Below are 13,088 nucleotides of genomic sequence, written 5' to 3'. Positions count from 1 at the left end.
TTGGGATCATGTGTTTAACTTTAAATTTTCTTCAGCACAGAAATGAGGAGCTGTGAAATAAAATTTTCAAAAAGGACAAGTAGAGTCAGTGGGGGGAAAAGGGCAAGCTAGCAGAAAACGTAAAGGCAGGATGACAAAAACCTGGAGTATGGCGTGCCGTAAGTCAGTGTCTCTTAGTATTCAGGAATGTGGTGGGTTGAGAGAGAAGGCCCAGCTGGAGAGTGTGATGATACAGTTGAGAAAACTGAAGCCATCTAAAATTAAGTGAGGTAGGACAGACAAACTAGTGCTGTTTCAGGAACAACATAGTTACTCCTTGAAGTAATTTTGTGTGCGCTTAGACCACCACGTGTACAGTCCAACAACGTCTCTGAAGCTGGCAAGTCACCTTTGCTGTGTAGTCTGGTGGGGATAGTTATAGTTCTCCTCCTGCAGCTTGTCTCTAGTGGGACAGGGCAGTGAGATATGGAACCAAACCCAAAAACCTACATAAAGACGAAAAGGTTTTCTTTAGCTAGGAGTGCAAAGCCACAGTCCTAGCCTGAGATTTGTGTGTTCTTAGATGATTTTCTATGCCTCATTTATGCCTGTTTGCTATACATGCATATAGGCTGAAGTCATAAATGTTTCAGAATCCTTTTATCAAGGGCAGTCCCGCTCCCATTTAAATGTCCTGGCAGAAAAGGGTAGAGAGCGGCGACTCTGGCAGGGGTTACTCAGGCAAGGGCCAGGCTAAGCAAGCCGATTCCAGTCCGTGCGGCTGTGCAGAGTTCGGAAAAGGAGGGCTTCTTGTTGCTGCAGTCTGCCTATTTAAATCAGGCAACAGCCTTTACAGCTTGCCGGGAGCCCGGCAGTACCGCACGGCGGGTCAGCCCGTCTGAGCGGTGGGGGAGAGGGCCGCGGCAGCACAGCGGTGTGACAAGGCGCGTAGTCGCGTCGCCGCCAGGCCGGTTGGACGCCCAGTCGACGCTGAAGCGAAGACTGCGTCCCAGTCGGGTGCAGCACGCTTGCTGCCCGCAGTCTTGGCCGCGGTGAGTACCCGCTCGCAGTTTGGGCCGCATAATTTCTGGTTCAAGGTTTGGCGAGTTTTTTCGGAGGGGGAAGAAGGGCGGGACAAGGTTGCTTCTGGCCACCCGGTAGAGCCAGCTCCGGGACCGCCTGACGAGCGCGGCGGGCCCCGGGGCAGCTGAGCAGCCGCGCGGCGGGGTGCGGGCGGGAGCCAATGGGGACCGGCGCGGCCGTGTGACAGGCGGGGCGGCTGCTGCCCCCGCCGGGCGGCCGGGGTGGGGAGCCAGCACAGCCCCGCGCCACTCGGCAGCCTCGTCCACGGTAGCGGGGTTGACACACGCCTCCATCATCCTCTCCGGCAGCGAGAGGCCGGCGGGCGGAGCGGAGCGGGGGGCGCCGCGGCAGACAAAGCAAAGATGGCAGGGATCCTCGCATGGTTCTGGAACGAGCGGTTCTGGCTGCCGCACAACGTCACCTGGGCGGACCTGCAGAGCACGGAGGAAGCCGCTTTCCCGCAGGCGGAGGACCTCTACCTCGCCTTCCCCCTGGCCTTCTGCATCTTCATGATCCGACTGCTCTTCGAAAGGTAACGCTGAGCAGCCTGCGCCTCCCCAAGCTTGGCGGGGCCAGGCGGGCCGCGCGGCTTGCAGCGTCCGCTCATTGAGGGGCAGCGGATGAACCTTGACTGCTCGGCGTCCTCCTCCCGCCGCCGCTTCTCGGCTGGCCTTGCTGGGCTCTTAAGGTTTCCCCTATCCCACTCGGTCGGTCACGTAGCGGGCCCGCTGCGGGAAGGTGGAGGAGTACGGGAGTCAGCCGAGTCTTCTCTCCCGCTGCCTGCAGCGCGGCCCGGCACGGGCGCTAGGAGGCGAGGTCTCCCCGGGAATGGGCGCAGCCCTCCCTCCACCTGCGGCGGCCGCGGCGCCCTGGCCTGACACTGGTGGCGGCGGGAGAAGGGTCTTCTGGCACCCGGTGCCTGACAGTCTGCAGGTCGCTACCCACGGACTGCGGTGGGTCCTGCTCGCTTGCCTGGGGCCTTGCAGGGTCGGGCGAAGAAGCTGGTGCGAAGCGCGCGCGCTGCCCCATCCTCGGCGCGGCCGTGGGGCTGGGCTCGACCCAAGTCCCGGCCGAAGGCAGGTGGTAGCTGTTAAACCTGGGCATCAGGTGGGCATGGGAGCCTGGTGAGCACCAGGAAGCCTGAAGGCAGGGCGCTGTGGTATAGCTGAGCAGAGTTCTGCTTGGACGGTTTGTGTGGTAGCGGTATGAACGGTCCTTGCCGTCTGTCGGATTGTCTCCAAGCCCTTCCAGGGCGTAGGATATCGGTGAGGAAGCGCTCCCGACGCTGTCCATCACCGAGCCAATCTGTCGAGTAAATCTGGAAATGCGTGCTGTTAGCCAAACTTGCCATTCTTTGAGATTGTGGAATTCAAGCCACACATTTCACAAACGTGTATTGAAATGCGAGACGTCTAACTACTGATTGGCCTGTCTTCTGTGAACGTTTCCTTACGGGTATTTAAGGTATTTAACGCAGGCCGCCTGTCGCCGGGAGGCAGCTGAAGTGAAGTGGGTTGCTTGCTTGCACACGCTTCTGCACTGACTGACAAAGGTGGTGTTCCCTCCATCTGCAGAGAACAAAAGAATGATTCCTTCTGCCAACACCTACGTATTTTCAGTGCTGTCTCCCTAGGCAATGCTATTAGAGTAGTTAAGGAAGATAAAGGAAGTCTGGTAGTTTCCACATGCCAAAGAAAGGCTGTAAAGATGCTTTTAAAATCATAAAATAGCTGGTCTACCACTTAGCCCTCCACATCTCCGAAGCATTCTCTAATCCTGGTTAAAATATGGCACCTGGGATGTTGGTTTGTGAAAAGCTTGTCTGTTTTCATGACTCAGTTGAAAGGACCATACTTGTTTTGAAAAATAAGCTGTCGTGGGCTGTGTTGCTTTACAGATTAATTGAAAAAGACTGAAAAATCTGCATTTGCCTGAAAATTTGAGGTTATTAGAAGTTAAATGCTTATCCTGAGTTAAATACTGCAATATAGTTACAATTCGAGTGTAAAGTGTTATTTGGATAATGACAAATCATTAGTGGCTTTCTTCCCCCCTTTGTGGTCTGTACAGTGTGTACTTTTGAGCTCCGAAAATGGGTGCATGATATTGCATCTCTTGCCATCTGAACTGCAATATGTATCACAGCAGGGATGTCTTTAGGTGGAGGAACAGTTAGGGAGACAATTTCAGCCTAAACTTAGAATCATGTTTCTGCTGGTTCTGATGCAGCTGTTGTTAGCAGAACTCCACTATGAGAGAGAATCAGGCCATTTTGTATGAGATTAATCCACACAATGTGGGACAATGGTAATTTTTCACACTGAGTATTTTATTAAAGCAGGCTGAGCAACAGTAACTGAACCTCATTCCCCTTATCAAAGCAGGGAGGTTGTCTTGGACTTGAATAGTAGGAAATAGCAAGCCATAGTATTACTCATTAGTAACTTATTTTGTCAGACTTCTCTTTGTTGGAAGCTGCAGAAATGCTTCATGCACATCATTAATTAAAGACTTGCAATTACTTCAATTGATGAAGCTATAGAAGAAGTAGAAGGGGAAAGAGTGGAATATCTGTTAAACTGATACATTTTCATTCTTATGTATGTTAGAACAGCAACATTTTTTTTCCTTTCAAAACTCAAGTTGTAGATTACTAATGTTCTATACTACATCCCAGGACAAACTTTTGCAGATGTGTAACGGTTCCCTGATTTTGCAGTGGTAGCAACTAAAGAAAAAAATAAAAGCAGATGCTGTAATCCATGGTTGTACTAAAATATTTGTAACATTAGTGTGGTTTTTTTGTTGTTGTTGGGTTTGTTTGGGGTTTTTTGGTGAGATACCTAAAACTTTTTAGTAGTAGGTAAGCAGCCACAGGGTGTTAAGAATGTGATTATGTATTTTATATCCATTATTTTCAAACTCTTTCACAGCTGCTGATTGTTTGGCTACTGGAACAGTATGGCTTTACTCCCCTTGCAAAGAAGGGTGACTAACTTCATGGATCTCCACAGCAATAAAATATCGTTCAGGGGAAGCTATGGTTTGGACTGCAGGTGAATTTATTTGTGAAGTTCTTGAGATGTCTGGGGATAAAACTTGTCAAGTTAGGAGTTAAGAGTTTACTTAATTTATATATATGTATATATATATATTTATATTCTATATACATATATCTGTATGTACATGTTTGTGGGTGCAGTTGAAATTACAGAGCTTGGAAATTTTGTTTTATTCATATTTACCCATTAACAGAGTTAATCTTACTGGGATTTTTTGTGCTACTGCTTTGGTGAACTGACTAAACAAGTCAAGAAAAGAAGCTAGACATTTCTGAGAATATTTTTCCTTGTATTTTCTTTTCCTTTTCAAATGCTTTTAGTTGATTTCCTTGTCCTGCCATCTTTGACCAGCACTCTTGAATGAAAGGATGAAGTAGATGAAAACATTAACTGTATGCTCAATTGCTTCAGAAATTGGATCTGATGACGATAAATGCTCTTGAAATAAGCTTTACTCTGACGTATAATTTCATAACTGTTTGGTGGATCTATTTGCTCAGGCCATCATAGTTATGGATGAGGTGCTGGAATACCTTAACCTTTTCTCTTTTCCTTTCCTTCTCATTCATCTCCTTCCTTAAACACAAAGTACATTTTAGAAAACTATTACAGCTAAGTGTAAAGGTGGTGTTACCTAGTACTTTGCAATGTGGCAGGAGTTCAGCAATGCAACAGTAATATGGGTATGTACTTTTTCATGTATCCATCCATTTTTTTTAAAAGGCATGTAAACAATTAAGTATCCCTCTTGTACTATACAATGCAGATAATGCAAGTGCTCAATAATACCTGTCTCTGTCTGTCCAGATCCTTTCTAGTTCTAGTGCAGGCAAGATAGGCTAAAGCTGAATTGCAGCTGGTCTTACCAATAGCAGAGTAGTGTAGTTTTTTGATCGGCCTGAAAAAGAAACATCTGTTATTCTAGGCAAATAAATTTTTTCCCCTTCTTTTATGTGACTGCATAGCTCTTCTCCTACTGTGTGAGAGCTCACTGCTTAGAAGCAGCATCCTTTCCTATCCTCCCAAGTAAGCCCTCTGTAAGGAGTGTGTGGTTATATGGTGTTCATTCAGCAGTCGGTGTGCTTGTTGGACATGAAACAAGAGGGTAACACACCTTTGAGTTAGAGATTTGTGTCAAGGGACAAGTTGTTTGAATTGTCCAAAAGAAGAACTAACTGGCTTTGTGATGCGATCCAGCAATTTTCTGAGTCAAGTAGTTTGATGTTACTGCTTCCTTTACACTTGGCTCATCTGCTTGAATTTCTTGTGTCTCACTTACTTGTAGTTGCAGTATCCTTTCTCTCACCTTGTAGCAGCAGTTTGGGCTCAGATCACTTCAAACTAGGCTTATAAGCAAATTAGACTTACAATGCCTTTATTGTCCTCTATCCTTGATGAGGGGGCTAGTTCTCAAGGATAAAGCTGATATTGCTCAATGGGTGGAATGGCTCATATGGTCAGGGGTGGCTCAATTATACATAGGAACAGCCCACCAGCTGTGTTAATTTAAACTGAGCCAGCCTCATCATTTACTATCAGTCAGATCATGATACGCTAGACACTGAGTGTATGGAAATTCATGGCTTTTGTATGACATTTTGCCTTTATAATGATAATTCAGCCTCAAAGGGAACCTCAGCTGACTCTAATTTAGGATGACACAGTAGAATTCCTAGTGGATTGAGGTTGCCTAATACAATGACTCTGTGTGTGCGTATATATATGTATGTATGTATGTATATTTCTATCTGTAAAAAGTAATTCAGATGACAGTACATTAAAGCCTTGCAAATGTTTCTGCTGTGTGGCGTATAAATACAAATTTGATCTTCGTGATCCCTAATACATCTCATATTGGTGCTTTCTTACAACAGTAAGGAGGCTAGACAGAATACAGAATTTGGAAGAGAATGTATAAACTTGCGTTTCCAGCAGCTTAAAACCTCATCTGGGGAGGCTAGGTAGGGCAATGATCATTATTTTTATCAAAACCTGTTTGTAGGCTGTGATATTTTTAGATTTCTTGCTTAGTTGCTCGTGTCAGGTGAAATCTGATCACTCAGATTATCATCCATTTCTGTGTAATTTGTGCGTTCACTGACAGTATCTTTCTTGGTTGTTTTCTGTATAATTTTTAAAAATAATTTCTTTTTTCATAAGATGGCCTGTAAGGGTTTTTTTTTGCTTGATTACTATTTAATAAATGCTTAATTCAGTTGAAATGGAATAGGAATTTGGAAGTGATAATTTCCTGTGGAAATACACAGGCGATGTAAAGAAAATAACTGAAAAAGCTATTACTTTTAAAAACAGTAACAGTAGAACATTAGCAGTAAATAACTTTAAAATAAATGTGCATCTTCCTTATCTTTCTATGCTTTTTGTGTTTCTTTAAATTATTTGTTAAATTTCTGTCATGCATATTTTCCTTTATGTAACCGTGTTTTGTTTCCCAAGTTTGCAATGTCTGAGCTTCAGCCACTGAGACAAGTAAATACTTCACAACAAAATGGCTGTTCTTACCTGGAGATACGTATTTGTGCCACTCTTAAAATTGGGAGTTAAATAAGAAATATGTCTTGAGCTCCAATAGACTATGCCATTAAAACAGATTTCTAAAATACCCAAGTGATAGAAGCATGGCAGTCAAACCACAGCTTGGCTGAGGGAAAGGTTTCAGTGGCAGGTCAATAATGATTACTGGGAGCCTGTTACTGGGGCAGAGCTGCTGTTAGTGGGGTTTTGAGTGCAAATTTCAGTTACTGTTAGAAACTCTCATTCATTTCTTCTCAGGATTTCTGTAATGACACAGTTGGATCCAAATTGCCTGTGGCTCTTCTCATTACTCCTATTTCTGTCTCTGTTGCTGGTAAACATTTGGTAAGAATTTCTCTCAGAAAGAGAAGAGCTGCTGCTATGCTGCCTCTTTCTATGTATCTGCTGACCAGTCTTGGCAGTGCATACCAAGTATTTTGTAGATAGTATTTGGTGAAATAAATCTGCTCCCTTGACTCTATCTCTGTTGTTTGTCAACAGGGTAGAGAGAAAAGGGGTGTTCTGGGCTGAGCAGTGCTTACTTGACTGTATTTGTGGTTGGGATTTTTTGGTTTATTTGTTTGGTGGTGGTTGTTGCTGGTTGGGTTTGGTTTTTTCCCAACAGTTGTTAAACACCCCATGCCTGCACTACTTTGACAGTTAATTAGTTTTTGAGATCTCTGTGCCTCTCTCAAGGTGGTCTTGGAGTTTCACCAAGGAAGTTAAAATTATAGCCTAAAATCTGTAGTTTTTGTAAGTGATGTAACCTTATGTAATACGCAGTGGCATGCTTAATACTGTAGTTGGCACCTTGTGGACAGTTAGATGTGTATGGTGTGTATCAGCAGTTCCTTGGAGGTGTTCATCTAACACCTTGATTGCTCTGTGGTCTCCCACACTAGTGACCCTCTTCATTTATTGGGCATTTACAGCTTTTTTGGGATGCAGCAGGGTTGGCCATATCCTGACCAAGGTAAAAGCAAGGAAACATGTCAGTGTCTGATTAGTTCAAAGAGGAGAGATTACTAATGCCTTGTTTAAGGTGAGCAAAATTTCTTTGTGAGGAAGTCCTTTTAGCACATGGTGCTTTCAGAAGGTTAACTCCTGCATCATTTGGCATCCATCAGTTTCTTGCAGGGGTACCTTTTTTGTTATTGTGGCAGTTTAGGCTGAGTGCCTCCTAGGCTGCCACATACTTACATCACCAGTGTCCAGCCAGGAGGTGGACACAGGAAATAACATATTTCTACCCATAAATCCTGCACCCTACAAATCTAACTGCAAAGTCATGTGCTTTGTCTTTCTTCTCTCTCTGCCTCTGTGGGATGCTGGGGTGGGGGAGGGGAGAAGTCTCAGACCTGGCCAGCCTAAGAGTAGCCTAGTGGGGGGGGGGGGGCAGTGTGTGTGGGGGGGGGGGGGGTGGGGGCAAAGAAAGAGCCCTGGGGGTTTTGGGTACGCCCTCAGGTGGGGAGAAAGGAAGTGCTGGGGGGCCTTTGGGTGTGGTGTAAGGGACTCTGTACCTTTGCGATATCTTTGCCACAATGCTTTGCAATTTCTGTAAAACACCAATTGCTTTTCCATTTAAGCTTTCCATCACTATCCAATCCATTTGTGTGAGTGTCATTCTTTTGCCCCTTTCAGGGCAACAGAGGATCTGTCCAGCCTTAAACCAGGACAGTTATTCTGAAGCAGTCAAATTGTGGTGGAGATGGGAGAACTGGAGCATTTAGTGGAGCCAGTTATAATGATAGAGGTGGTTTTCATCATGCTGGTGGACCTGTAACAAAGCTGTGACTTCTGTACCAAAAGCAGAGAGTACACTAATGAATTTTTTTTTCTTCTATGTAGTTAATAGCTCTCATAATCACAAGGTTTGTGGTTGGTAAGCTTTCATACTGCTGAGCAATTGTGAAGCCTCATGTAACTGTTACTGATACAGCAACACAAAATTTTAACTCTGGAGGTAACTGTATAATTACTAAGAAAGGATGAGAGCCATAAAGCATAACATGAATCATGTTGTGTGTTTTATAGTACAAGATAAATATATATTTGTATGTTGGCTATTAGTTCAAGCTACCTTTTGCACAGAGAGGAACAGATTGCTAATGATCTCCAGACTGCCTTGTATTAATGAAGTGTCTTTCAGATTCATTAACCTAAACCATAATATAAATGGTGCATTTAAAAGTTTGTTCTGAAATTGATGAAAAGCCGCCTTTGCACTCACAGGTCACACTAGGGTGGTTAAAGCAATATATCTGAATCACTTGCATTTTTTTTCCCAGTGTGAATGCAGTAAAAGCTTTCTTTTTAATAGTATCTTCCCTGTCTTGGTTTCTCCTGCGGGGAGACGAGGGAGAACAACCTACAATACTATATATAAAAAAAATTAATCTAGCTACACTGGTGCAAAAAACAAAGGTTAGTGTCCAGAGGGTGTTTTCTGGCATGAAATCTCATATTTCTGAGGCTGCTTGAGAATTTGTGTGTGCAGTAGTGTTTGTCTGTGCATTGTAACAAGCTACTTGCTCTATTTTTAACAGTAATGGGATGACCCAGAGGAAAAAGCAGCTCCTTCTTTTATTTATTATGTGTAGTGTCATCACATCTACTCATTGCCATCCTCTGAGATAAACTTAATGGATTTTAGTTCTGCAAGCAGGAGAAAAAGGCTTGAGAGGAAGTGGTGCTGAAATCTTCACTTTGGAGGAACTTTTCACTGGGGCTGTTGGTTACTGTGTCTCTGGGACTCTTACTCTCACTGAGAAGAGAGTGGAAGCAGAGGCCACTCTCAGCTTCTACTTCACTCCCATGTTTGACCTTCTGTAGCTATACACAACTTTAAACTATGAAAGCTGCTTTTGTACCAATACAGTCTACCTGGACTGGTGGTACTGATAAGCGTAACTGCCTAGGCAAATGAAAGACATACTTCATGTGGAGGCAAGGAATTGCTTCTCTGGAAATAGAGAGTGTGCGGTACAGTGCAAAGTAAGGAGACTCTTCTTACTCAAAAGAAGTTGCTAACCATAAAAATCAGTGGTGTGAAAAGAAGACTTGAGTGGTACATTGTGTTGCATAATATCCCTTTTGCTTGTTTCTGTTGTGATTGTGTGATGTATCTGTTGCTGAAATGCAGTGGTTTTCATAACTAGATACAAACTCCTGCTGTGCTGTCATGAAGGGGGAATCCAAACAAGGTATGTTCCTTAAGAACTGCAGAAATTAGCCTTGATATGCCAACTGCTGAAACTTTATAGGTGAGCAGCACAAACATGGAACACTGTTCTGAACCCTTGAACTTTACAGCATGATAGACAAAATTAAATCCATGTGAAATAAAAGTGAGCTGAGAAATTTTGGGGGTGGTGGGTGAAATCAGGTGGTATTGGGTTTGTTTAAAACAATTCTCAACCAGGACAGTCTCTGATCAGTTGGGGAGCTGGAGGGTTTAAGTTTCTTAGCAACTCACTGTCAGGTCTATGGCTTTCCTGGGCACTAATGTAGCAGAATAGATGGTGAGATATCAAGACCAGAATCCTTGCAACTGGTGAGACCAGTTGGTTCTGTTAAAAAACAAAGTTTTAAGTGTTGAGTGCATATTGAGTAGGAATATGCCTGTTGACAAGCTTTTCTGCACTTGTCCATTAGATTTTTTTGAACCTCCTGTTGTTTGCTACTTGTAGTTGTCTGAAGCATACTGCTGGATGAAGTAATTTGGTCTGATTTGGTGTATGTATTCCTCTTACAAGCATCATATTGGAAAGAAGCTGTTGAGAAAAAGAAAAGCAAGTGGTTAGACCACAAGTAGGAATGTGTTTTGTATATATTGAAGCAATAATTGGGTGGTAATTGAGTGGCTGATATTTATCTGTCAACTTTTCCCACACACCTAGTATGAGAGAAGGGAGAGAGCTGATATGATAAGAGTAGCTTGAAAATATGAACAGCACCAAACACTCCCCAAGATTACAACACCCATTATATTAAATTAACTTTGCAGTGATTGCATTGACGTGATTATGACAAATTGAACTGCAAATGGAGTCTTGGGAGTGCTGGTCGACAACAAGTTGAACATGAGCCAGAAATGCACCAGCAGCATTGAGAAAAGTATTGCCAGCAGGTCAAGAGAAGAGATTATTCCTCTGTGCTCGGCACTGGTGTGGCCACATTTGGAATGATGAGTCAAGTTTTGGTCTCCCTTGTACAAGATGTGAAGCTACTGAAGTGAGGGCAGTGAAGGGCAACTAAGAAGATAAATAATTTGGAGCATCTAATTAATAATGAGATGCTGAGAAGCTGGACAATTCAGTCTGGAGAAGAGAAGGCTCATGGAGACCTTAGCATTGAGTGCAAATACCTCATAGGGAGAGTAAAGAAGGCAGAGCCAGGCTCTTATTGGTGTCCAGAGAAAATACAAAACTATTGATATGCAGAAAAATATCTGTTTAAACATGAAAACCTGCTCTAGTTGATCGTGTTGTAAGGGGCTGGACTTGGAGATCTCTAGAGGTTGCTGCCAAACTCAATGATTCTGTGAAGTCGTAAATCTCACTAAATGACATGTTTTCACAATGCAAGGCTCCAAGGGGCTCTTGGGATCCTGCATCTATATGAGGGTCATATTGGAAACCTGAATAGGTGAGGATCAGGTTGAAGTTCACTCTAAGCCTGCAGGAGAAACTTAATTAGGGCAGAGCACATAACGCTTGATTGAATGGACATCTGGATTTTCCACTTGCTGTGTAACGGGTCTTTGATTTTATTGTGGTCTGCCATGTAAGCAGATGGGATGTAAATCAAGAAATAGATGTAGACCTCCTTACCTAACCCGGGGATTATGTTGTGGGTACCCAAAATGAAGTCTGAGTTGCTGTGGTATAAACACATTCTGTTCCCTACTCAATCAATACTTCAAGTATCCTGCAGCATTAAATTTGATTATAACAAGCAATTTTGAGGAGATTTTTAGTTTTGTTCCCTTAAAGTTGACTTTTCTCCACACTGCAATTATCTTCAAGATAATTTTGCTTTTGAATGAAAAAAAAATTACAGAAGGAGGTTCTCACAAGACAAGGAATGGTGATCACATGTTTTACTGGAAAAGCTTGTATTCCCTTTGTGCTTATTAGTTTAAGAGTAAATTAATCTTAGAAAAAAAAATGAGGGAAGTCAGTCTTTAGTTCTGCAATCACTATTTATGAAGGTTTTTTAATATATATAAATGTGTGTGTGTGTGTATGTGTATATATATTTGTAAACCTCTCTATATATGTACTTGTGTGTGTCAGAGTAATACATACATAACACTGGTATCATATCAATGATACAGTAATGTTTTTTTCTTTTTTCTGTTATAAAATGGCATCCTGGCCTGCATCAGGAACAGTGTGGCCAGCAGGAGCAGGGAGGGCATTCTGCCCCTGTACACAGCACTGGTTAGGCCGCACCTCGAGTACTGTGTCCAGTTCTGGGCCCCTCAGTTTAGGAAGGATGTTGACTTGCTGGAATGAGTCCAGAGAAGGGCAACAAAGTTGGTGAGGGGTTTGGAACAGAAGCCCTACGAGGAGAGGCTGAGGGAGCTGGGGTTGCTTAGCCTGGAGAAGAGGAAACTCAGGGGTGACCTTATTGCTCTCTACAGCTACCTGAAGGGAGGTTGTAGACAGACGGATGTTGGTCTCTTCTCCCAGGCAGCCAGTACCAGAACAAGAGGACACAGTCTCAGGCTGTGCCAGGGGAGGTTTAGGTTGGATGTTAGGAAGAAGTTCTACACAGAGAGAGTGATTGCCCATTGGAATGGGCTGCCCGGGGAGGTGGTGGAGTCGCCATCATTGGAGGTGTTCAGGAGGAGACTTGATGGGGTGCTTGGTGCCATGGTTTAGTTAATTAGGAGGGTTGGATTGGTTGATGGGTTGGACGCGATGATCTTGAAGGTCTCTTCCAACCTGGTTTATTGTATGTATTCTGAAAACATAACATTTAAAAATAATATTTCTAGAGCAGCTATAAAATATTGAGTGGTCTAGAAAGTGAGATATTTTTTAAGTATCACTTTGGTGTAATGATGGAACCATATGATATTGGACAGAAGAAACACCTTATATCCTAATAAGAGGAATTGCTGTATATGCTAACTTGGAACTTTTTTTTTTTTTTTTTCCCCTTAAATTATAGGAAATGTGAAAATTTCTTGGCTTTCTTCCAGTTTGGAATGAAATAGAAATTTAGAAATGTCAAAATTTTCTGAGGAGCAGATGTCTTGACTTTCAGCTAGTACTGATGATAAATGGGTCTGGTTACAAGACAACAATGTAGAGATAAAAGTGAGCCTCCAGAAGCTTACCTTCTTGCCTGGCTCTTAATTTAAGAGTGATTCAGGAAGTTTTGTTTGGTGGGTTTTTGGTTTTTTTGGTGTTGTTGTTT

At 43.3% G+C, this 13,088-nt stretch overlaps 1 protein-coding gene across 2 annotated transcripts in view; it reads left to right on the top strand.

The window, feature by feature from the left end:
• Positions 1-1,311: 1,311 nt before the first annotated feature.
• Positions 1,312-13,088, top strand: part of CERS6 (ceramide synthase 6) — a 120,151-nt gene continuing 108,374 nt past the window's right edge. For both annotated transcript variants that reach the window (XM_054174836.1, XM_054174826.1), the window contains exon 1: positions 1,312-1,594. In XM_054174836.1, coding sequence (XP_054030811.1) covers positions 1,425-1,594 — 170 coding nt within the window. In that variant the 5' untranslated portion in view covers positions 1,312-1,424. The remainder of the gene's footprint in view (positions 1,595-13,088) is intronic.

This window comes from Dryobates pubescens, chromosome 2, assembly GCF_014839835.1.
Source record: "Dryobates pubescens isolate bDryPub1 chromosome 2, bDryPub1.pri, whole genome shotgun sequence".
Taxonomy (NCBI): domain Eukaryota; kingdom Metazoa; phylum Chordata; class Aves; order Piciformes; family Picidae; genus Dryobates; species Dryobates pubescens.
This window is presented reverse-complemented; position numbering and strand designations above follow the sequence as displayed.